Genomic DNA, 24,994 nt, shown 5'->3' with positions numbered 1-24,994 from the left:
AATTAGTTTCAAGTTCCTAAATGTTTTAAAATAGTCATTTTTCTTGGTTAATTTTTAAATTTAATTAATTAAGACCTTTTTAATCGAAATAGTTTAGTTAATTTATATAAGAACTACAAATATATATGTATGTTAGATAATGGGTTAACGTATCCGCACCAAATTTGGCACGAATAATCTTCGATACCCTAGAAAAAACCCCACTCCCCTCTTAACTTAAACCCGAGCAATTGTTTGTGTTTCGCAGTTTTATTGTCGTCACTAAGATCATAGTTTTTATTATCGTCTTCCAATCCAACCTCGTCATATCCCATCCCATCTCTAAAGTCCAAGCAATGCCGGGCTTTTGTTGGGGCGGAGAATAGGTAAAATTATGATTTATTGGTATAGATACAACAAATTTATAAGAATATAATTTTCCTTTAATTATTTAGATTCTATATTTGATAATTAACCATGGAGGAAGACAAAGCAGAAGTCGAAGAGGAAGATATTAGAGAAGTCGAAGAGAAAAGTACGGAGGAAAGTGCCGAGAAAGATGATTCGAAAAACGAAGAAAGTGAAAGGGTAAAAAAAAGTAAATCTGATAGGAGAGATGCGAGAAGAAAAGAATCCAGAAGAGATTATTCGGAGAAAGGAAGTAAACGTAATAGAAGAGAGGCAAAAAGAAAGAAATCGAGAAGAGATAATATTTACGACGACGAAGGACCTAAAAGAAAAAAGCGGAAGCGAGAGTCGGAACACACGAGGAGAGGCCACAAAAGGAGACATAAAAGTTCTAGCGCCTCCCGGGATAAAAATCAAAGAAGGCGCAGGAGGAAGAGAGACGAGGAAGAGGAAATAAGCCAACGACCTCCTAAAAGCGAAAGTAAAAAGTTTGCCACTCGCCGGTTAAAGTACAAAGTCGTAATCGGAGTTTCGTTGGCGTTGATCGTTCTGGCAATTATTCTCGTACCGTTTTACGTCAAAGAATCGGAAAATTGCGTAGAACTGAGCCGTTTACCCAAGAGTTTTATTCCGAAACATTACGATTTGGTAATATCCATGAAAACCCTGAGAGTAATCAATCGATACTCGGGAAATGTTAACGTGGTGCTCTACTGTAACCAGAGCACCCACGCCGTAACGCTTCACCAGACGAATCTTTTTATCGGATGGAAGTCCATTGCATTAAGCGATCGGGAAGGAAAAGAACATCGGCCTAAAGAATCTTTTACCGATAACGTCTTTTTGACCATAATATTCGAAGAATTGCTGAAAGAAAATCGATATTACAACTTAACTATTTCGTTCAGAAATTACGTCAGGAACTTCACCGAGACGGGAATCTTCGATCTCGATAAAACCAAACAGTGAGTTTCTACGAAAAACTTTGCCAAATTTACCAATGTTTTCAGCAAATCTCTATTTTTTCAGTATTTTACTTACTAATTTTAAAGCGGGATTGGCCAGAACGGCTTTTCCCTGTTTCGACGAACCGTCCTTCAAAACCACTTTCGATATTCTTATATTAAGACCAAAAAACTTTACTGCCTTATCCAATACGCCGTTAATTCAAACACTTTACGGGTATTCTATAGCATCTATGTAATATTTAATATATAGAACGTCGAACATTTTCCATTTTTATTAATTCTTCGTCTCTTTTTTTCTTCTAGAGATGGCTTCGACCAAGACATTTTCGAAAGAACTCCGCCCATCGCCGCTCATTCTGTAATGTTAGTGATTGGCAAGTTAATTAGCCTAGTTAATGGCGATGTACGATACTTTTATTTAATTAAATTGTTTTTAAAATACTAGAAAAAAGTTCCATTATAATGGATACCGTTGATTTGTTGATGGCATCCTCCATTTTGAATTTAAATGACACAAATGGGGCTAATTCAGATAATAATTTGACTATTTTCAGACTGTACTTTGGTACGACGAGTCTTCCGAAGACGTGGCCAATAAATCAGCGTATGGGATGCAATTAGCTTTTAATTGGACGAAACGATTTTTTGGAGCATTTCCCTTTCCTAAATTAGGTTAGGTCATTTTCGAAAGGAAGAATCCTTTATATCTGGCTAAAGTTGAATATTCTTTTCTTTCAGACATAATAATAATGGATTTAAAGTCGGAAAACTATTTAATTGGTGCGGGAGTCATTGTGGTTAGAAAGTCGAACGTCATCAGTTTCTCGGGGAGTCTCGACGATACCATCGAGTTTCTCGAAATATTTGTTAATAATTTAATCAGTCAGGTATGATATTTATTATATAATTTATAATCCACGGCGGTAATAAGGGTATCGGAGGATACTTTCAGTGGCTAGGACACAGTGTCACCGTCGATTGGTGGTCAAACTTTTGGATAACCGAAGGTCTTTCCAAGTACATCATGTCATATATATTGTCTTCAAAATCCTTCCTCTACGAAAAGGTATTATTTTTGTAAACTTTTAATAAAATATATACCTTTATGGCGTAGTTTTACTTTCGATGCACCGTAAAATAATTTTACAAATATATGTCAGTGGCGTATTCGGGAGGGGTGCCGAGGGACCCAGGCACTCCAAGAAGGCTTTCGGTGGCCGAGCAAGCAGCCGAAAGCCTTCTATGCCGCGGGCACATTTCCTCAAGCCATAACTATACGCTGCTTGCATTCATTTACCTTCACTATTATAAATCCTCGTTTGGTTTATTTGTATACACGTGGGTAACCTGCCAAAAGAGATGCCTCCCGGGAGGGCTTCCTAAAAGAAACTGGCCCGTATTTAGGTGTTACAAACGCGAAGGAAACTCGGAAAACTTTACGTTATAGGCGTAAACTCGCCACCAACTGCGTGTGTTTAGTGGTTTTAGCCACCGGTGGGCACTCATAAATCCTTATCCTATCTAGTTTGGACTATCGTGGGAAGGAATATACACATCAGATTGGCGATGAGACGAGTATATTCTGTCACCATTTTTCCACAACCTCAAATCGTCATCGTATTTATTAAATTAAATTAAATTAAATGTATAAAGCAGTTGTTTAACGTTTTTCATAAATATAATTAACTTCGCATAACATATTTTTTTTTAAGATCGATAAAATAAGTTTAGATACCGCCATTGAAAATTCTATCGGGTGCGATAACGAACTGGATTCTCTCTCCCTGGTCAATGCAAGATGTAAAAATGCTTCTTTGGAAATCCTCACAAAGGTTCCTCTTCCTTTGGTAAATGTTACATTTCACATCGAACGCGGAAGAATAAATGAATTTTATTTATAAAAGTAGGCTAAATGATATTCTGTAATTTTCTTTAGAGCCAAAGTGTTTTTGGTGTCTTGAGTCACATAATAGGAGACGAAAATTTCAAGAACGGAATTCAAGTATACATTAATACATCTTATCTTTGATTTTTTTAAATATAGAATATAAATCGAATATATATAATTTCTTTAATAGAATATGAAAGTAATTGTTCATTTCTAAACAGCGTAGATTCGAATCAAAAGTAGGCAATTGCACGAAGAAATCGACATATTAATATGGTTAATACAACACTTAATTATAGGTCATACGGTGCTTTTTGTACGGTACCTTTAATAATACAGATAGGAGGTGTTATGGCGCTGCCAAGCACTATTTCGCGCCACTCTTGTTGCAAAACCAGTGCTTTGACTGGACGAGGTGATTAAGGACCCAGGAAACCTCAGATATTTTTTGGGCGCTCCGTCCCTAATCCTAGGCATCCCCGTTGTGGTCTTAGCCCTACCCGCGACGGGCATGAAAAAGGTTCTGTTAGTGCCTATAGGGCGGAAAGAGTCAAAATTGAAAAAGTACACTACAATCCGTAATAACAGTAACAATACGGATATCCGAATCTGGTTTGAAATCTAAATCGGCCATTGCTAGTTCCAATATAAATACCAATATATACATTAAAGATGGTCACTTTTAATTATAATCTCCACTTCAAATTACTAGTGTCTTGCTCCTGTACGTTATACTTTTCCTGTTAGCAATAGAATCGGTCATCTAATTTCTTTCGAGAGGAAAACTTTTCAATTAAAACATCGGAAGTTTGTGTATAGTCAATCGGGGTCTCCCGCCACTAAGCTTTCCACATCCGGTCTGGACATTCATGTATCTAACACCGTTCTCGAGATTAGATAAGGACAGACATTAGTGGGATTTTTTTTTCGAATTACGAAATGGGTTTAACACGAATTATCTAAATTAATCAATTTTAAACTTATTTTTAAAATTGAATTTTTCAGAAATATGTACAAGACAAAGCTTTAAATAATACAAATGCCGAAGAATTTTTGAAATATTTTAAAGTATATTTTTTGATTATTTTCTTTTATTCAAAACTATTTATTTGCTTATTAAACGTTTTAAACCGCAGAAATATAATGGATCTATAGAATATTACTTAAAATCTTGGATAAACTTGCCCGGTGTGCCGATAATTACCGTTATAAGAGATTACGAATCTAATACAGTAACTATCACACAAGAACCTTGTTTGTCACACCGAAGCGATAATTACAGAGAGTACGTATTTTCCACGGTGTAATCAATTAAATAATTCATAGAAATTAGTAAATATTGCTGTTTTTTTCAGCGGAATATGGAATATTCCTCTATCTATTATAACGGAAAAACGCAATTTAAACAATTCGAAAATAGTTTTGTTGTCGAGGAAAACAAGTACGCAATTTATTCATTTATTTCATTTGTTATTTCAAACGATTTAATTAAATCATTTTTAGTGACATTACGCGACATGCCCGACAAGAACCAATGGATTTATTTTCACGAAAAGTCTTTGGGAAGTTACATCGTCAATTACGATAATGATAACTGGCAACTGTTAGCAAATGAAATTCGTAAAAGTAATTCGGTAAGTAGACGAAGTGTGATGTCTATAATATTAGCGAGGTTGAGGCCGAAGTTTTAAACGCGAAAACGTGTACGTCGGACGTTCGGCGCCGCTTTCCTGTAAGCCTAGGCGTTTGAAACGTCGAGCGTGATTCCAAACGCCATTGTCAAACTTCTAGGCTTACAGGAAAGCGGCGCCGAACGTCCGACGTACACGTTTTCGCGTTTAAAACTTCGGCCTCAATCTCGCTAATATTACTGTGGAATTTTATGCACTGTATACTATGTAATTCCTATAAAGAGAGCTATCAATACAGTAAGTAAAACCTTTATCGTATTTTCCGTGTATTTGTTTGTTGTATTATTGTTTTTAAGGGTATCTGTTTTTATCGAATCGGGGAAGAAAATCAATTGTCTAGTGACACTTCCTATTGTAATTTTAAGTTAAATAAATTGTTCTTGGACGAGTTCCGTATTTTTATCAATTTTTTTTAGTGTAGACGTGTTTTGTGTATTGTGTGTATTTGGGATTGATTGTTCTAACCATAAATCTGTCATTTCGTGTGTTATTTTCTAATTTTTCTCGGCAATACAAAGAATCGATGTATTATATTAGTTATTTTATTATGTTTATATGCTGTTAACCCGCATTTATAGTTTAGGCCTACTTAATTTAATTTTTAATTAGTTATTAAAGAATAAAGATGGCGAGAATTTTCCTAAAGTCATCTATTGTTAACACGTTGTCACGTAATTGCTAGTCTCGGAGGTGATGAGCTGGTGACAACTCATCGCTTGCGTTAAGAAAACCTTTTGGAGAAAACCATGACTTTTGGAAAACTCTCGGTATATTACATATATAAAAATTAAATACGCTGACGTTATTTCTAGTCACTAAATCCTAATCAAAAACTGAAGTTACTAAACGATATGATTAATCTGGAAAGGTAAATTCTTTTAAAATGTCTAAACTTCATTTATATCAACTTGATAATGACCATGGTTATTAAATATTTGTAGATGGGGAATTAAAACTTTAGAGTTTCCATTGAATCTATATTTATTTATCCCTCGTGAATCCATATTTATGTTTTATCCAATTTTTTATAACGCTCCAGATCATATAAATATTATATTCATATCAGAATTGATGGAAGGAATGACAATGGAAGATTATTGGAAGGTAAGGTATTTAAATATATTCCCTTATAGAAATATATTTATTAAATTGGTTTTTATTTTAGGAATTTCTATGGTATCTATATCGACAGGCATACTATAAACTTGGATGGCATTTTGATTTTAAAAAGGAATTGTTTATTTTCAAGTAAGTCTGCTATTTTTTTTTTTTAAATTTTAATTCGAAAATAGATTAAAATAATTGTAAAAAATGCCCAAGTAAAGAATAGACGAGAAGAATTTCGGTCGACGTAGTTCCTATGTTGTCAATGAACAACGGTAAATATTGGCAGTGGTGTTAATAATGGTTCGTACAGCGCGGGCATTTAATTGCCACCACGTTACCACAGTGGCGAAGCGAACATAACTAGCGCCCGGGGCACGACACTTTATTGGCGCCCCCTCTAGAAACACACATAGTTTGTCTTGGAGACCATTTGGGCGCCCCTCTGCGAGTGGCGCCCGGTGCGTGATACACCCCCTCGCTACGCCACTGCGTTACCATTAATATTGAAATGATATGTAACGATATTGCTAATGTAAAGCACATCTCGATAACCGAATTTTAGCCATGATCGTGTACTGTACGTAATGTAAAATATAAATAAAACATTTATGAAGCGCATGCCGATAAAAAAAGTGATTACTTTATAATCCAATCGGTTAATGTTACCCTAGGTATACAAAATGGCGGCTCGTCTCTGACTCCAGAATACAGAAGCGAAGAAACAGTGGAGACGCACGTTTTCTAAACCTAACTATTCTAATAAATTATCATAATTATTAGCAACTAAATTATTAGAATAGGTTAGGTTTATAAAACGTGCGTCCCCACTGTTTTCTCGCTTCTGTTTGCTGGAGTCAGAGACGAGCCGCCATTTTGTATACCTAGGGTAACATTAACCATACAATGTGTATATTATATGTCTAGCTTTTTATCTCTAATTCTTAATTACTGTTAAAATTCAGTTATGTTAGGGGGTTATCGCACCAAGATGTACCTGTACATACGATGTATATTACAATGGATAGTGTTATAATAAAATAATGGTTTCGAGTCTCTTAGTCATTTAATAAAATTAATTAAGCTTCTTATATTTGTCATAGCAAAATACGACTGGAAATTCTGGAAATTTTATGCCGGATAGGAGAGCCTAATTGTGTAAAGTATTGTATTAAAAGCTTAGCGGTTGAAAACTCGAGGAGTCATTCAGAAACGTAAGTTTAAAAATATTCCAATAATATACATAAAATTCGTGTAAACCGGAATCTCACAGTACCAAATTATTTTATATCAGCTTTTAGTAGATATTTTTATTTTTTTTTTTTATATTTTAAACTCTACCAGGTTCATTTCCTTTATAGTAAAATCACTTTTACATACATAAAATAATTTCGTAACTAGGTATTAACTTAAAATATTGCAATATTCCAACAATGGAACAGTAGACCTATAGAAAGTACTGTACTTTAAATACTTTTATATATTTTAATTAAAATATCATAACAGATTGCGCCACAAGCGCAGTTTTAAATGTTTCTGGAAAAGCTAAGCAACCCGTTACTAGATGTTTTCTTATGGCATCCCACTCGTTATCACCGATGATGTCGACGGTACATAAATATCAAAGGTGACTTAGAATGTAGCAAAAATGCACGCGTCGTTGAAAATACAATAGAACTGTATTTAAAAAACAATTATAACTGGCAATAATTTACGTGTTTAGAATTAATAATCCTTAATTTATTGTAACTGTGTTGTCGTTTTAATTTTTTTTTTCTCGAAACTGCATAAAATTAAATTTACTCTTAATCATAGGACTACGGACAAGAATTTTAAATCTATTTGTATATGCGCCGCCATTCGATACGGCAAAAAAGATTTTTTAAATATCTATCGGAAAAAATACGCGAAACATCATCCTTTATTACTTATCGAATGCAGCACCAATTCTACCATTGTTCAGGAGTGAGTTTCTCTAAATATTTGTATTTATTATTATATTAAATATTTAAATAATAACTTTTCTTTAAGGGAATTAGAGAAACTATTCGTAGGAGCCACTCAAACAAAATTCAGCGATAGACTTGGAAGTTGTATTCACAATTTGTTTTTATGGGAAAAATGCTTTGATTTCGTAGATGAACATTTTGCACTTTTTGTAAAAAAGTTCGTTTTTAATTTTAAAGCTAAGTAAAATGAGAAAAAAAAATTTATTTGCAATGCTACAAGATTTTAATTCTCATTCTACTTCGTATATTAGCTAGACTCATTCGAATAAGCTATATTAGCGAGGTTGAGGCCGAAGTTTTAAACGCGAAAACGTGTACGTCGGACGTTCAGCGCCGCCTTCCTGTAAGCCTAGAAGTTTGACAGTGGCGTTTGAAACGTCGAGCATGATTCCACCGACGTTCCAAACGCCATTGTCAAACTTCTAGGCTTACAGGAAGGCGGCGCTGAACGTCCGACGTACACGTTTTCGCGATTAAAACTTCGGCCTCAACCTCGCTATTAACTGCTTAAAATGACTTATTATTTTCAAATATATTTAGACCAAAGTTTATCCAATTCCTAATAAATACCGTGAGAAGAGTAAGCCCGAATTATAAAAAGTATAAAATGGTGAGTTTAATTGAATCTCTTATATTTTATTGCAGTGGCAATGCTCCAAAGCATGTAAGGCCTCTCCCGAATAACACCATAGAAAGTAAAATATATTGTTTTCTCGACTTTATTTTAGATAATAAAAGTATTTGGTAAATATCGTCCGAGTTTAAACGAGAAAAACAAAGAAGCCACAGAGGAAATTTTCGAAAAATATAACAATACAAAAGAAATAGTACGAAATACCAGGATGGTCACTAAGTGGTTGAGAACGAAACCGTGGATTAAATAACCGCAATAGTTAAAATTCTTTACCTTTATGTCATTTAAATATTTTTTATTTCAATAAGACGTGAAATAAACGAAAAGATAATAAAGATTAAGACGTACAAATATTACCAATAACTACTTTATTTATTTGAAAACAAAACAATATACTGTACTGTACATACATACGGAAAAAAATCAGTTTTAGGATTTGCTTTAAGTGTACAAATATTAATGAAAGTAAATTACGCTTTAACGATAATGAAAAAAATCTTATTGATGTTTCTTCAAATTCTACGGTTTCAATTTAGTTTTCGCGACCCAAAATGGCGTCGCGACCCGTAGTTTAGAAAGCCCTAATTTAAAGTATCAATGGTATTGAATGTTATTAATAGTTTTTTATTTTTATTTGTTTATTTAGTCGACCAATAATACATCTTATAAAATACAAGTAAAATCGTCATTTTCTTGAAATATTTCGTAAGTATAAAAATGTATCTTATGCGTAAATTTTAGCATAAAATACAAGCCATTCGGAACCTTCTTAAGTCGATTTAACTCTTACGTTTTCAATTATCGTCAGCTGCACATTAAGCATTTCGTGTGCATTTATAAAATGCTTAATTTTAAATTTGAATTTGGAACTATTTCTACCATTTAATTATTTAAACTCTTAAAGAAAGTACCGTATTTAGCGGTTAATTGTTTTCAACGTCGTCCATGTCTCTAATTGAATCTAAGGAGTAAAATTTGGAGAAAACTAAATCATAAATTAGATATACATACTTTATATTATATCGTATATTTACACAATGGAGAAAATGAAAAAGATTTAATTAAAGAATTTGGTTTCAAGACCTATTTTATACCTTTTTCGGTGTCCATTCTTTCGTACCAAAAAAGTAATTTTTCATTTAGTGTCAAAGGTTCTTCTTTTAAAATTGATTCGATTGATGACGAAATGGAACTATAAACGATGAATACGGTAAGTTTTGTTATAAATTAAATACAATATATAAAACGCATAAGTTACTTTTCATATTTTTTATCGGTTTTCGGTGTCTTCTTTACTATTTTACGTGAATCATTACGTGTTCCCAGTTCCCAAAGATTATAGTTGTTTCCATTTACAATTGTTCTTAATCTGCCAGTCCTTTCGACGAATCTCGGAGTTTGCTGTGTGGGAAAGTATTTATTTCTCTCATAGTGTATTCTTCCTACGCAAGATTTCAATTGGTTATAACAACTAATTATATTTTTATCATCTCCACTTTCTAACTCTTTGGATCCTATTTCCGTATATTCAATGTTACTATCTCTTTCCTCGTCTTTACGATTCTTCTGTTTATATCGATTGATTACTGTAAAGAGCAATATATTTTAAGTATTTAGATGATCTTTACACGTTGGCTATTTAATTTACGTAATTCTAAATATTTTTAGCTTTTAAAATAACGGATAAGTAAATTTTATATTAAACAGTTAACTATTAATGCTTTCTTCGAAATGTTTCCTTTCCATTTCGTCCCATCTATTTCTTTCCTTTGTCTCCGCATCTATTCCACCTTCCACCCTGTTTTAAAGTTCATTACTTCATTACTAAATCAATAATTCTAATTAGACAAAGTATAATTTTATACTACCAAGCTGCGGCACACGCTCTTTCTTTATCAGTAACAAGTGTATAGTCGAGCTCCTGTAGACTTTTCTGAAATATAAATTTATATATAAAATAGTACACACACAACAAAGCCTAGAAGTTTGACAATGGCGTTTGGAACGTTCCACTGAACGTTCCATACGCCATTGTCAAACTTCTAGGCTTACGAGATGGCGGCACTGAACGTCCGACGTTCACGTTTTCGCGATGAAAACGTCGGCCGCAACCTCTCTAATAGCTTACATACAAGCTACTATAATACTTACAATTATGGATATTAGTACCATTCTATAATTCGCTAAACTTTTCGTAATTGCATTACCCAGCATGTTTAATTCTATCTATAGAGTACATACATGAATGATTAAAAACAGCCATTCTCTAGTAGTGGTACTGCGTAACACGATCTTACGATATTATTTGTGTTTGCCAAAACGTCTACCAATTCAATTCCATCCAATCTGTTATGAGATAGATCGACAATGGTCAAATTTTGACACTCGGAAAGATGTCGAATATCTTCGGCAGTAGATAACAGATTTTGACTAACATCGAGCCTCTTCAGATTCGGTAAACAGCCTAAAAATGTTCAAAGAATATTTATATTATAAACACGAAAAGATAAATCTCTGGTATCAAATGTTATAAAAGATAAATTTACTGAGATTTTCTATTTTCCTAATACAATTATAGCTTAAATTAATATATTGTAAGTTTTTCAATTGATGTAAATTTTCGATTCTTCCAATTGTATTTTCTTGTAAAAACAAAGTTTTAAGTTGTTTTTGATTTTCTAAATTCTCGATACGAGTTATTTTATTCGAATGCAGCCATAAATTCTTTAATCCCGTATACTCGTCTAAATTCTCGATCTTCGTAAAACCTATAATAGAACGTATAATTCAAACTAACGTATAATTTTTAGTGTAAAAAAATAAGTATACCTTTTTATACCTTTGTAATGCAAATACAAAGTATCGTTCAGAAATGGTACGTCGTGAAAATGCATATCTTTACAATGTTGACGTAAATACTCTTTCGTCATTCTGTAATTAGTGCATCTCATTAAAGATTTTGGTTAGATTTACCTTAGGTATCCAAGATGGCGGCTCGTCTCTGATTCCAGCAAACAGAAGACAGGAAATAGTGGGGACGCACGTTTTCCTAAACCTAACCTATTCTAATAAATTACCATAATTATTAGAACAGGTTAGGTTAGGTTAGAACGTGCGTCCCCACTGTTTCCTGTCTTCTGTTTGCTGGAATCAGAGACGAGCCGCCATCTTGGATACCAAGATGGCGGCTCGTCTCTAACCAGATTTTTTATTGCTTAATATAAAATCACACAATAATTGTAAGAATTAGTTAAATAAAAGCACTTCACCATAGTAGTTAATCGGATTAGCACGCCAATTTTCAAATTTATCATTTGAAAACTAAATTTACAATATGATTGTTAAATAATAAATACTTGGATATTGAAGTTACTTTTTAGTTTACGAAATTACAAAAATTTACATTTTTTTTAAAATGAATTTAAATGTCAAATACCTGGAATACTTCGTCATATTGAACTTTCCTATTTCAAGTTTTAATTATTCTAGAAGTAATGTTGCTAATATTAATTCTTTGTGTAAAAGTTAAAAATGATAAAAAACTAAGTAAAAATTATTATTATATAACACGAATACAGAAAAATCTAAAACTCTTCGATTATTTTCGAACGTTTCCGTTATTTTCGTTAGTAATTTAAATTCGTTCGTTATATTTCGTCATTAAATTTAAATTATTATTACTACAAACGAAAGGCGAATCTTCGCTTTACGAGTCAAACACAAGACTTATCTACTAGATTCAACAGATTTATATTTAAAACAATGGTTAAAGTATATCCGGGCCTTAATCGTTGTCAACACAAATACATATCCAATTAAATAATCCTGTGTTTAGATTTAATTGTTAGAAAAACTCGTGGTAGACAACTTTCGATGTTTTTCTACGGTATTTATTATTCTTAAACGGGTCGTGGGTTTTTCTTCGCGTTAGTAATACCTAAATAGGGCCAGTTTCCCAAGAAAGATCCACCGGGAGGCCTTTGCCTTTTCAATCCAGTTGCTATAAGTATTTCTGGTGTAATCCCGAGTTTAATCTCGGTAATAAATCCGTATTGAATTAAATGCCCATTTTTTTAATCAATTAAAAACATTTAGATGTTTTTAATTGATTAAAAAACTGCTCCGTAATTTTGATGCTTCACAACATAAATAAGAATTATCAAAATTCAAAGGGCAGACAATGTATTTAGGGAAATTCATTGTAAGTAAATTTGATAATTGAGATCTGTTTTAAAATCATTTCTTTTAAAATAATGATTTGATGACAAAATTCTCTGATACAGACTTTTTTTTTTATTCAAATACTCTGAATTATATGTATTTTATTAAATATATAAAAACGATTAACTGTTAGAGATAAACATCATAAAAATTTATTTCTAATAACTTTATTAAATATATTTTTAATAAGTTTACAAAATTTACTTGTTATACTTTAGAAATTTTAAAAAATTATTACAAATTATAATGTTACTCTAGAATATTTTATTTAAAAATTTAATATTATCTTACAAAGTTTATTTTAAATATCTAAAAAAAGAAAAAAGGAATGTTCTTTTGCAAAGAATAAATTGAAATATGTTTAAATAACGTGTTATAGTATCATTCGTAATATTTAATTTGCACGTCCAAATTGAGAGCCTTAACGAGATTTCTAAGGATATTTATATCGCGTAAACTTATAGAATCACAATATAAAATATTAATCGTTTGCAAATCGCTTTCTGCGAGTAAAAGAAGTTGCAAACCGTTCACTGTCACGCCGTACAAATCACTCATTTCGATTTCTCTCAATTGTTTCAAAGGATTCTTGAGTAAAACCTGATAAATAGTTTGATCGTTCCACCAATCGCACCAACCTATGAAAAGAGTTTGAAGATTGTGACACCCGGAAAGTAAATAGATAAGGTTGTCACGAGTAATATAATTTGTTTCTTCTGGAAACAGTTTCAGACTTTTCAGATAAGGAAAAGGTTTGTTCTGTCCTTTACTACTTCTTAATTTTGTAAAACGCATACATTCAAATTCTTCCAACATAGGACAACAGTTGTCGAGAAGACTTAAATCAATTTCGTCTAATGAAATTTCTAAATGCGTGATCCTACTTCCGACTAATTCTAATACGGGAATTAGTCCGTCCATAAATACGTGGCCCGACGTCTCGACGTTGGTCCACGTAACGACTAAAGAAGTAAGATACCTTAAACCTTTTAGAGTCAACAAGGTTTCTGCATCTGCAACATTTATCCACAATTCATTAATGAGAGGACAACAATGCACGACGGATTTCATCGATTCTTTGGTATGCGTTTCTCCGTCCAAATCGTCGTGATACAAACGTAAACCTAACGACGATTCTGGATTCAATTCGTGGAGTTTAACGATTGCTTCTGTTAGAAGAGGAATCTTAAATATTTCAAGATGCGGTAATCGTTGAAGCAAATAAATAATAGAATTAATTGTGATTTTTGGAGAATAGTTTCTATCGGTATCCACAACTATAACTTTCAACGGCAAAGGTTTATTAGTTAAAGTTGTCAGACCGTAATCGGTAATGTTCCAACCACTCACCTGTAGTTCTTCTAGATGAAAACACGAATTTCCAATCGTCTCTAAAACGTCGTCGTCTATTTTACTGGAATACAATACTAAACGACGAAGATTGCGAAGTACTTTCATCGTTTTGATAAGCTCGTCGTTGTTCCACAAAATACATCCTTTCAAAGACAGATCTACTATTTGTTCGCCACAAACGGCTAGACGACGTAAAATTCTCTGGAAACCCAGGGGAATGCCTTTAAAGCTTTTAGAATCGGAATAATGTAACCACAACCGACGCAAATTACTACCAAGTAATTGCTCTAATTGAAAAAAATCAATACCGGAAGGTTGTTGCCAATGAAGAAGATCAATTAAATCTTCCATAATTGTTCCGGGACAATGAATAAAATAAGAATCACAATCGGTTTGTTTTAATGATTGTCCGTCAGTCGATTCATCCGTATTTTTCACACTTAATCTTTCTATCAACAGAGCTAACTTTTCTAAACCCAAACGACGAAGCGAAATTGGTGTCTTTTGACGTGGCATAGTGCTCCTGTAATAGTAATAGTAATAATAATAAACATTCATTTTTTAATATTTAAAAGTTACTCTATAAAAATTAATAAAAATAATATATGAATAGTTCAAATCTCCAATTCTGGACAAGTAACGTTTACACATCGTTCCTGTTTATTGGAATGCAAAAAATCTAAAAATTTTGTAGCAGAAACAATGCATAAATGTTAATATTTTATATATTGCAAATTGATTGTATTAGCGTTCTTTCTTAGGAATTTATGTTTGATGGATCTAATTTAGCTTTTACTAAGCTTTCTTCGAGTAGATGCAATACATAAATATAGAAATATAGTTTCTAATTTTGAAAAACTAGGATTTAAAATTAGTTATCTATAAATATCTATAGCAGAGGTGGGCAAGCAAGAGTTTAGTGCAGTGTTTCCCAACGTGGGGCCCACGCCCCACAGAGGGGCAATTTGATTGTTAAGGGGGGCAATTCGAAAATGAACTTGTCCAGAGTTTAAGTTAACCGTATAGCCGCTGTATGCCATATTTATTGTATATATTGATTTTAGTTTTAATTTTCTTTGTTCTTTGTTTCCTTCTAGAACTTCTAGAACACCCAAGGGAAAAGGGTTCTAAAGGAGAACCCTTTTCCCTTGGGTGGGATTAACAATTCTGGGAACCACTGACAACAAAGAAATGAATGAGGCCCTGAGGTTGGTGAAAGAGGAGAAAGGACATTCTCAGGGGGTGCTCATTTTGCGTGCGCAGTAGGTTTCTCTTTTAATCGTTGTGCACGTGACGTCACCATCGAGAAACACGCTCCAAGAAACACGTGAGCTTTCGACATACCGTGGCGATCTTTGTTCGTTTACATTTGAAATTAAGTTTTGATGGGTGTTCGGAATACAAGTATAAGGTAAAATTTAATATTTAAAGTATCTGTTAAATAATAGTGTGTTGACGTGTGAATTTTTTAGTTATTGTTCATTGATCAAGTTGAATAATGCCAAACTGTTGCACGGCAGTGTGTGAAAATTACAATCAAAAGACTAAAGGAAGTAATGTAATTTATCATTCTTTCCCAAAGCATCCTACTCTTAGAAGTAAGTGGATTCGTGCCTGCAAACGAGAGGACACTTTTGCAACAGTTTGCAAGTGCACACTTCCTTAAAGACGACTATGAGAGAGATCTAAAGGCAGAACTATTAAATATACCTTCCAGGAGACGCTTAAAACCTGACGCTGTGCCATCTTTAAATCTAGCTCCTGTTAGATCTTCGGATGTCCCATGTATATCAGAGATAGTAGAGAAAATGCATGACAGAACAATAAGATATACACAGCGAGAAAATCGGAAACGTGCACTGAACAGACTGTCCCATCTTTCACCAAAAAAGAATAAAATTGACATAGGTACTGAAACTGAACCTATAAGTGAGCCTTCTCTGGAAGTGAAATTAGCAAAAAAACTGGATTTAGCAAATGCTAAAATTGATCACTTGAAGAGGGAAATATTTACTCTGAAAAGAAAAAATAAATTATTACATTTGGCTCTTACTGAGAAAAATCAAAAATTAAAATTATTAGAATGTAAAAAACATGAAGAAGTGAATGAGAAAATAAATAATATTTTGAAAAAAATATTTACCAAAACACAAATAGATTGTCTTATAACACAAAAAATGAAGCCACATTGGACAAAAGAAGATATAGCAAAAGCACTGACCCTGCGTTCTTTGTCTAGGAAGTGTTATATGTATATGAGAAAAAGCCTTGGAATCCCTTTACCTGCACTTTCTACTTTAAGGAGATGGGTTTCTTCATCTTTTCATTGCTATCCAGGAGTACTGCATGATGTTTTGCAAATAATGAAGATGAAATCTGAAAGTCTCACAGTTATAGAATCTCTCTGCATTCTAAGCTTTGATGAAATGAATGTTGACTCCAGACTCTGTTATGACTGTTATGACCAAGAGACCTCACAGTCAGGTGCAGGTAGTAATGGCTCGTGCTCTGTGTAGGAATTGGAAACAACCTGTTTATTATGACTTTGATACCACTATGACAGGTGAATTATTGAAAGAAATAATAACTAAAGTTCAGAGTGCAGGTTTTATAGTTGTTGCTGTTGTGTGTGATCGGGGAGGAAAAAATTCAAAGGTATGGAACTATCTCAAAGTTGACCATGAAAATACATGCTTTGAAAATCCTACACATCCAGGAAAGCACATATGGGTCTATTCAGATGTGCCACATTTGATTAAACTTTTGAGGAATCATGTATTAGATGAAGGCATTATTTTACCAGGAGGAAAACATGTGAATAAAGATGTTTTTCTGTTAATAAGATGTTCTTCTAATTGCTGGTTTTCATAAGGTCTAAAACAGGAGTATATAGGGGTTTACAACGAGAAACCTAGGTGTAAGAATCAAAGAGCATAAATATGATGTAAGGAAAAGTTCTAACGCAACTGTTCTGGCCCAGATGGCCCAGGCCAAAGGATCCGTTGTTGGATGGGAAGAAGCGGAAATCGTCAAGCAAATATATTCTCCAACTTTAGCAAGAATGGCGAAAAAATAGAAATATATAAGAGTAGACTCGACAACAGATGCATTAACGCCAGGGACGCCGAGGGATTACCGTCGGCTTGGAAGTTTGCTATTAAGAGACTTACAAATGGCTCATGACTTGCGATGTGTTTCATATTTGGAGGACTTTAATATTTTATTATCTGTTAAATGATGTTAGCGTGTACTAATAACCTTGGTATTGTTTTATGTTTGTTAGTTTACATTTATGTATTTTTTGCACTTTAATTCTAATTTTAATTAGTTGCTCCGTTGTCGGTTTTTTGAATTTAAATATTTTGTGTTCCATTCTTTGGAATTATTTTTGTTTTTGTTTGTCAGTTCGAACCTGAGGATGATCTATGGAATAGATCGAAAACGTTAATTTTTTTAATTAAAATTCCCTCAGCAACTTATAAGGTGGTGGTTATTGGAGTATATTTCTACATTTATTTTTTATACCGTGTAAAAGCGAAAACGTGTAAAAAAAGGACCGTGTAAAACGAGGGACAGGTGTATTGCAATTTCATGCAAAAATAATTATCATAATTTATACTATTAATATTGATTGAATATGTGAATATGAAAAATCTAATTAAAATCATTTACTTTTCGTAATTATTTACTGATTTTATAAATTATATATCCTCACATTTCAGCATTTTTTTGTTCTTCAGAGGAACTATGATATCAATATTCATAATATTTGGTATGTAATATTGAACATAATCTACAATCACAATATTGATTAATTATATAAAAGAAAAATTAAAAACTAATAATTAAAGTATTCAATAAATAAACAAAAAATCATCCACTGAAAAAATATTCCAAACATAATAAATCAAATAGCGAGGTTGAGGCCGAAGTTTTCAACGTAAAAATGTGTACGTTGGACGTTTGGCGCCGCTTTCCCGTAAGCCTAGAAGTTTGACAATGGCGTTTACAAAGTCAGTGGATTTGTGTTCGACATTCCAAACGCCATTGTCAAACTTCTAGGTTTACGGGAAAGCGGCGCCGAACGTCCGACGTACACGTTTTGCATTGAAAACTTCGGCCCCGACCTCGCTAATATAACAAAAGTCTAAACCAGTGTTTCTCAAAGTGGGCGATAACGCCCCCTTGTGGGCGATGAGTAAATCTAGGAGGGCGCTGGAGGCAGGGTACTGAACGGTGACCAAAGGCAAAAGTTGGGGTCACTGACAGCCGTTCCCTTTCTTCTGTTAAATGGATAAGAGGAAACATTGCGTTTAATGGTTTCCAGATGTTGAGAACAATGTACAGTAAGGGCACAAAGTGTGAGATTCATAGAAAAGTTTTCCTAAGAATATTTCCAATCCTTTCTCACACAAGAGAAAATGGGCTAGGGGGCATTGGGTATAACTTTATAGACAAAGGGGGTGGTGGATCGAAAAAGTTTGAGAATCACTGGTCTAAACTGATACAAAATGATAAAACTTCATATATTTAAAAAATTTTTTCAATGAAATTTTATTTTAATTTTCAGATTAAATTATCTAATTTATGTAAATCAGTTAGAAATATTTAAGTGTAAAAAATTCTTTGTGTAAAGTGCAATTTAATGTATAACATAAACTAATTTCATGTGTAAATTTTTAACAACAGTACAGAGTAGTGACAATAGACCTCCGATTTAATGGACTTCAAATTTAACAGACAATCTTTAGAATCTCTCTTTTTTAAATTCATGAATAGAGTACATTAAAAAGTTGGGTCAATGAGTCAGCATTAGTGGTAGAACACTATTAGCTAAATCTGTATAACTTTTTTTTGGCATGTTTAATTAAAAACAATAAACTTTGTAACATGTTTTAGTTGCATTTATAAATTATGCAGTGGCGTAGCGAGGGGGGAATAAGGGGGTGTATCATGCACCGGGTGCCACTCACAGAGGGGCGCCCAAATGGTCTCCAAGACAATCTACAGGTAACCCCCGTATAACACGGGAGTTATGTTCCAAAAAATTATCATTTTATGCAAATCTGTGTTATACGAAACAAAGAACTAGTACGAAAAGGGGGGTTAGATTCCAAAAATTAAAAAACATGTTATTATATTTTCATAATTAAGATAAATATCTTTATTAAAATTTTCTTAAGTGATACATATTAATATAAATTAAACAATGTTTTCTTCGTCATCACTAAGCACTATTAACCGAGGGCGTTTTATTTTCGGCAAGCTATCCTTATCCTCTGAGCATTTTTCTGCATTATCTTCAGATCCATGCTTTACCTTATGCAAAAAGTATGTAATTTTAGATTGCTTGCTTTTAGTTAAAAAATCTTTATAAATTTCCTTATATGATGCAAAGCACTTATGAAGAATAAAGCAAGTATGGAATAAGGGAAAAAACATCTGGCAACATCAAAAGCAGAAGTGTCGAGATCTGGCAACATTGAAACAAATTTCGAGAAGGACCGTGTGTGTTGACAGAAGGCGGAAAAAGAAAATTTACACACTTAAGTACTAATAGTTCACAAAAATAATAATTTTCGTGAACTATTAGTACTTAAGTATGTAAAAATTTATTACATTTCGTGTTGTACGAGAGTTTTACCCAATTCTCGAACCGTGTCAGAGTGAATCCGTGCTATAGAAGTGCCGTGTTATACAGGGGTTACCTGTATATGTGTTTCTGGAGGGGGAGGGGGTGCCAATAAAGTGTTGGGTGCAGGTTGTTTGCTATGCCACTGAAATTATGATATTATTATATTATTAGTAGCATAAAATATCATTACAATATACATTATAATATTTTATGCGTGCTTATATGTCATAACATTTTAATACATCCTATACAGTTATGTTTGTTATTAATATACTGTATGTTTTTAAAATACATTTCATTTAATAGACTTTTTTTGGCAGTAATAAGACAACCCTACCTCCAATTAGTGCATTAAACTGAAAGTCTACTATATTTCTAATTTAACATATTCAGAACTAAACTTGAAAAATTAAATAAACATAATTTACTAAAATATATTATCTAAAATTTAAAATATTTAAGATTGTATAAATCTAGTATTATCTTTCAAATGAATGGAAGATTTTCATTATTCTTAGTAATAAGAACTCTTGATTAGAGTTTTCAGAAGTAAAAATTCAGTTTGAAGTTGTACGTAATAAAAACACAAACAGGTAAATGCATGCATATCTATATACAATAAAACCTGTCTTAAATGGACTTCTACAAAGCAGAAACCTACCTAAATGGGAAATAAATGACAAAACAGAATGACTTGCTATATAAAATACTGCTGAAAAACTGTCTAATGCAAAAATGAAAAATTTTTTTGGAAATCAACTGAGTAACATAAACCAAGTAAGCAGAATTTTAGGCATAATAGCAGTTAAATTCTAAATCAGTGACAAACTAGTGCAATGACTTATGGCATGAGGTTGTAATATGCGGCTAAAGCCCACACACCAAATTACATTGCTAAGCCCCAGGCTTTAGCACTTAATTTTATCTATCTGTTTTCTGCATTGTGACATTATGCAACCCCAATTAAGCTGATATTCGTGACAGAACATTCAAACTAAATTTGACCAGTAAAAAACTATATATTACAAGTTTACATATTATTAGAGTATATTTTTTTAGTACCTAGTATACTGGTGGTTATGAGTATGTTGCTACTTGGCAGGTTTAAAAGCCTGCATGCATGAAGAAATTTTCTTGCATGCAGCCCATTGGAAACCTAAGAAATTCACTTGCAGCTTACATCCAAAAATGGGTATTCGTCACTGTTTTAAATCATAATTAATGCTGTAACGTGCTGGCTCGATCTTGGTTAGCTTCTTAGTAACCAGAGTTACAATGTACCATTTTTTTCCTTTGGTAAAAATGCTTTTTATTCTCTGAAAGTTAATCGTAACAATACGGCACCGCGGTTTTTTTTCTCAATTCTCCACGACAGTAATTATACAAATCTAATCTTCTAAAAAACAGAATCCTACTAAAATAGTACTGTCATGTTCTATTTTAAACAGGTTCTACTATATATGTGAAATGATGCACATAGGAAAAATGTGTAGAGCATTATCAAAAATATATAAAATACAATAGTAGAACTATTTATTTTAAAGTTCTTCCTCCAGTTTCCTTGTGATTTTTTTTACTTATGGTTATTATCATATTCAATTTATCAAAGTTCAAACTGAAACAGTTATGTAAATTATCTATTAATCTAAAATGTTTCTGGAGATTATTTTTATATCTTCAACACATTTTCATGCATGTCATATAAAAATTGAAAAATTGTTCTATCTATATCAATTATCATATTAAAATGATAAATAATTTATTAGTAACAACTCAAATTATTATCAGTTACAAATTAATAAATTCTTTTAATAACTATTTTTCTTTGTAACTCTTAAAATATTTAAAAATAAAATACAGTGGACCCCAGATATAATGCGCGTGTCGGGCGGAAACAACACCTGCGTTATAAGGTGAACCGCGTTATACCGAGTGGCGGTGTAACGCGATTCACCTCTTTACTTTAGCAATAATGTCGAGCTTTTCTTTTACTCATCATGCATACAATAATTAAACACTATTCAAAATACATGCAGGAACTCAATATATACACAATTACTCAATACGCAGTAACAATAAAATGCGCTACTCACTAACGCCGCACGGACCCGTATAAACGTGTTTGAGTTAATCGCGTCGCAAACATCGCCCACGCTATAACCGAGTGCGCAGTATAGTGAGCAGCGCTATAACGAAGGTCCACTGTATGAAAACAGAAATATTAATTGCAAAATTTATCAGATCTTGCTGACTAGAAAGACAGAAAAAGCATCCAAAATTATTTCAGGATAAATATGCGTAATACATTATTTTAATTTATGTTTTGATTAATGAAAGAAGTATATATATTTTATTTTAAACAAGAAAAGAAATTGGAATGTATATTAATGAAATTTCTGTTGAGACTAAAGTTCAATTAACTGTATTAATTTGAACTTACTGCAGTTATGGTGTTGGACGTAATAACACATCAGATAAGAGAACGTTAAAAGATTTTAAAATTAATTAGAAAATAATTTTTCTCAATAGAACATAAAACTTTAAAGTTTTAAATAGCAAGAACTTATATAAAGTTACATTATTTCTAATTTATATAACTTTGTTAATTTTTCAAAAGTTATAATGATAATTGTGCAGAAATATTTGGCATATTTTTAATCTAAAAATCTGTAAATATTTTTAAGGTAAATCTTAAAAATACTTATAGAAGTATCTTAGTTAATTGTTTCTTTTAAAGAACAATCCAAAATCTTGTTTCTAAAAATCTCTTGTACAGCAAGAAAGAACCATGAAACATAATTTCATATAATCTGTGGATAGCTTTAATACATCCTCTTTAGTTTGTATTTCGAGTTTGATTAAGACGTTATAATCCGTCGGTACTAATTAGCTTGCTCGTTTTACAATTCGACGTCGACACGAGTTCGATTCCCAACGATATACGCATTGACATTCTAACAAAGTTATTTTAGAGTAAAGACGTTAAACGATGCCGCAGAAAAATACGAAACATTAAGGTATCGGATGCTTATAAATTAGATAAGCATTAGGGGCATTATAAAACGTATTGCATTACGACGGATCCACGGTCACGAACGAACGAACGACAGACGTACAGTTCGTCACTATTATTATCCCGATTAGAAGACGGTAAAGAGTGAACAAAGTAAATTACTTTGCCGTCCAAGTTTTCGTCGTCGTAATCTTAGGCACAAATATTTATTTTGTTTGAAAATATATGATTTTTCTCGCGCTCGAAATATTTGGTACGAGGCATAAGTACTGGGTATTGTATTTATACTATTGTCACGTGTGGTTGTTTTACTACTGCATGGTGATTGTTACATTTAGACTATATTTGACCATTATATAAACAAAAAGATTGCAGTCTAAAGCCTTATATTATATATAAGGCATATGTAATGTATTGTAATATTGCTTAATGGTGTTTTCTTAATCTATTTTTAGAATTTGGTCAGTAAATCACTTAAAAATGGTAACTTACTATTAAAATATATTTGTAAGAAAAGTAAATATTTGGTTGTTGGAAAATTGGCTTAAGGCCTCGACAAAGAAGCAAAAGGTTGGAAGGATCTCTCGATATTACTGTCAGCATCAAATAAATCGAGCGACGAATTCTTCATCCATCATCATAACATGTAACACTAATTTAAAAATAAATAAATAAAATTGAAATGTTTTAGAAAGTTTTCGATGAATGAAAACATAATTCATGCAGAAAAGGAAATAAATGGATTTGTATAATAAAGGTAACGTTATTAATTATAAACAAACTATAAATGTAAAACATATTACATATAAACAATCTTGCGCAAATATGAAGAGAGAAAATTAACAACACTACACTAGATGGCGTTTTAAACTGAAATGTACTATAGGGACTCGACTACGCAAGATGGCGCCACGTGATGTTTCGATTGGTTTCAATTAGGGGAAAGTGGATTAGCGTGAAAAATTACCGTATTTTACGGACTATAAGTCGCACCTTAATTTTTAAGCAATTTAAAAAGAAATTCTATAAGACGCACCTGAATTTTGGAAGCAATTTTTCGAAGAAAAAAGTGCGTCCTATAGTCCGTAAAATACGGTAATTAATTAATTTTTTTACTGTCGGAAAAGTGGGCTCTGCCCGTTTACCGTCCCAAACAGAAAAGACGTGCGACATCGTTTTCACACCTGTCTGATTCGAAGAATTGATTTGAGACCGACAGAGGGAATATCTGGTGGACATCCTCGGGGTACACCCTCCAGGAACCCCCGAACCTAGGTAAGATGTCTCACTCAACGGCCCGGTCACTCAATGCCACTGAATCGACGGGACAAACTCCTACCGATTCCCACGTGGATACTGTGGACCTGAACTATGGACCTGTACTGCTATTGGAACACAGAACTAGACACCAATATACTATTATACTGGATAACCGACAGAAATATAATACTTACAAACACAACATGCAAATTACAATCGCCACAGCGACGGTAAACCATCTCAAACGCACCATTACTAACATACACGACAAAATCTTAAACATCTCCACGACCAGAACAAAACCTGACCGTGAAACAAACTGCTTTACCGGAAATCCTGCAACTCCTAACCATTAATGACACACCCATACAGCCAACGCTAACAATAGGTTTTTACGCCAAAAGGGTATCACAGTAAAGGGAATTCCATAGGCTATAGTGCTCAAGAAATAGCCGAAGACGACTTCATCCTGCTTAACATACAACGATCCAAACGGATCCTAGACGGCAATTCTTTAACCACAAGTGCAGTCAAAATCACACTCCTAGCCAACAACATACCAGAGCGCACACGCCTTTTCCTTACGAACAAGACCGAACCGTATCACGAACTCCTACGGCAATGTCACAATTTCGGGCGATTCGCACAAAACTCTACTGTAAAAGTGATCATCGATGCAAAAAATGTGCTGACCCACGTGCCGAAATGTCCTACTCAGCGGAGACCTCGACATGCATCAACTGCGGTGAAGTGCAGCACTACGCAGCCCACGCATTATTATTCACACTACGTTAAGGCCACCGCTATCATACAATATCAACGTGCACACAA

At 33.0% G+C, this 24,994-nt stretch overlaps 3 protein-coding genes across 4 annotated transcripts; 1 reads left to right on the top strand and 2 right to left on the bottom strand.

Moving 5' to 3' along the window:
* Window positions 1-456: 456 nt before the first annotated feature.
* LOC136984488 (endoplasmic reticulum aminopeptidase 2-like) lies at window positions 457-8,937 on the top strand. The gene is made up of 20 exons (XM_067281487.1): window positions 457-1,352; window positions 1,417-1,569; window positions 1,659-1,758; window positions 1,910-2,027; window positions 2,094-2,242; window positions 2,308-2,421; window positions 3,068-3,202; window positions 3,292-3,357; window positions 4,249-4,311; window positions 4,380-4,528; window positions 4,599-4,684; window positions 4,747-4,877; window positions 5,747-5,802; window positions 5,876-6,038; window positions 6,100-6,182; window positions 7,142-7,252; window positions 7,854-8,003; window positions 8,070-8,204; window positions 8,588-8,657; window positions 8,776-8,937. Exons 1-20 carry the CDS (start codon window positions 457-459, stop codon window positions 8,929-8,931), a joined length of 3,084 nt encoding a protein of 1,027 aa, XP_067137588.1. The 3' UTR covers window positions 8,932-8,937.
* A 554-nt stretch (window positions 8,938-9,491) lies between these two features.
* On the bottom strand, window positions 9,492-12,190 carry LOC136984459 (dynein axonemal assembly factor 1-like). The gene is made up of 10 exons (XM_067281450.1): window positions 12,118-12,190; window positions 11,521-11,612; window positions 11,228-11,449; window positions 10,979-11,145; window positions 10,833-10,907; window positions 10,550-10,614; window positions 10,394-10,479; window positions 9,940-10,267; window positions 9,776-9,873; window positions 9,492-9,642 (listed from the first exon to the last, which is right to left on the bottom strand). The coding sequence occupies exons 1-10, from the start codon at window positions 12,132-12,134 to the stop codon at window positions 9,605-9,607; spliced, it is 1,188 nt and encodes a 395-aa protein (XP_067137551.1). The 5' UTR covers window positions 12,135-12,190; the 3' UTR covers window positions 9,492-9,604.
* A 952-nt stretch (window positions 12,191-13,142) lies between these two features.
* Window positions 13,143-23,744, bottom strand: LOC136984452 (F-box/LRR-repeat protein 7-like). 2 transcript variants are annotated; one of them, XM_067281438.1, is made up of 2 exons: window positions 23,707-23,744; window positions 13,143-14,778 (listed from the first exon to the last, which is right to left on the bottom strand). In XM_067281438.1, coding segments are annotated over exons 1-2 (1,497 nt in total). In that variant the 5' UTR covers window positions 23,709-23,744; the 3' UTR covers window positions 13,143-13,283. The 2 variants fall into 2 exon arrangements, with proteins under 2 accessions (XP_067137539.1, XP_067137540.1); XM_067281439.1 differs by lacking the exon at window positions 23,707-23,744 and adding an exon at window positions 23,396-23,555 and having other exon boundaries at window positions 13,144-14,778.
* Window positions 23,745-24,994: the final 1,250 nt, after the last annotated feature.

The sequence above is a fragment of the Centruroides vittatus genome, unplaced genomic scaffold (genome assembly GCF_030686945.1).
Source record: "Centruroides vittatus isolate TY-2023 unplaced genomic scaffold, ASM3068694v2 contig_920, whole genome shotgun sequence".
Lineage (NCBI taxonomy): Eukaryota > Metazoa > Arthropoda > Arachnida > Scorpiones > Buthidae > Centruroides > Centruroides vittatus.
The sequence above is the reverse complement of the archived record's forward strand: the minus strand, read 5'-3'. Positions and strand labels throughout refer to the sequence as shown.

Coding starts and splice junctions, on each gene's coding strand:
- LOC136984488 (XM_067281487.1), top strand. CDS start 457: ATGGAGGAAGACAAAGCAGAAGTCGAAGAGGAAGATATTAGAGAAGTC. Junction 1,570..1,658: donor TTAATTCAAACACTTTACGG/GTATTCTATAGC, acceptor TTTTTCTTCTAG/AGATGGCTTCGACCAAGACA. Junction 4,312..4,379: donor AATTTTTGAAATATTTTAAA/GTATATTTTTTG, acceptor TTTAAACCGCAG/AAATATAATGGATCTATAGA.
- LOC136984459 (XM_067281450.1), bottom strand. Junction 10,268..10,393: donor TTTCGAAGAAAGCATTAATA/GTTAACTGTTTA, acceptor TGCTCTTTACAG/TAATCAATCGATATAAACAG. Junction 9,874..9,939: donor ACCGATAAAAAATATGAAAA/GTAACTTATGCG, acceptor CATCGTTTATAG/TTCCATTTCGTCATCAATCG.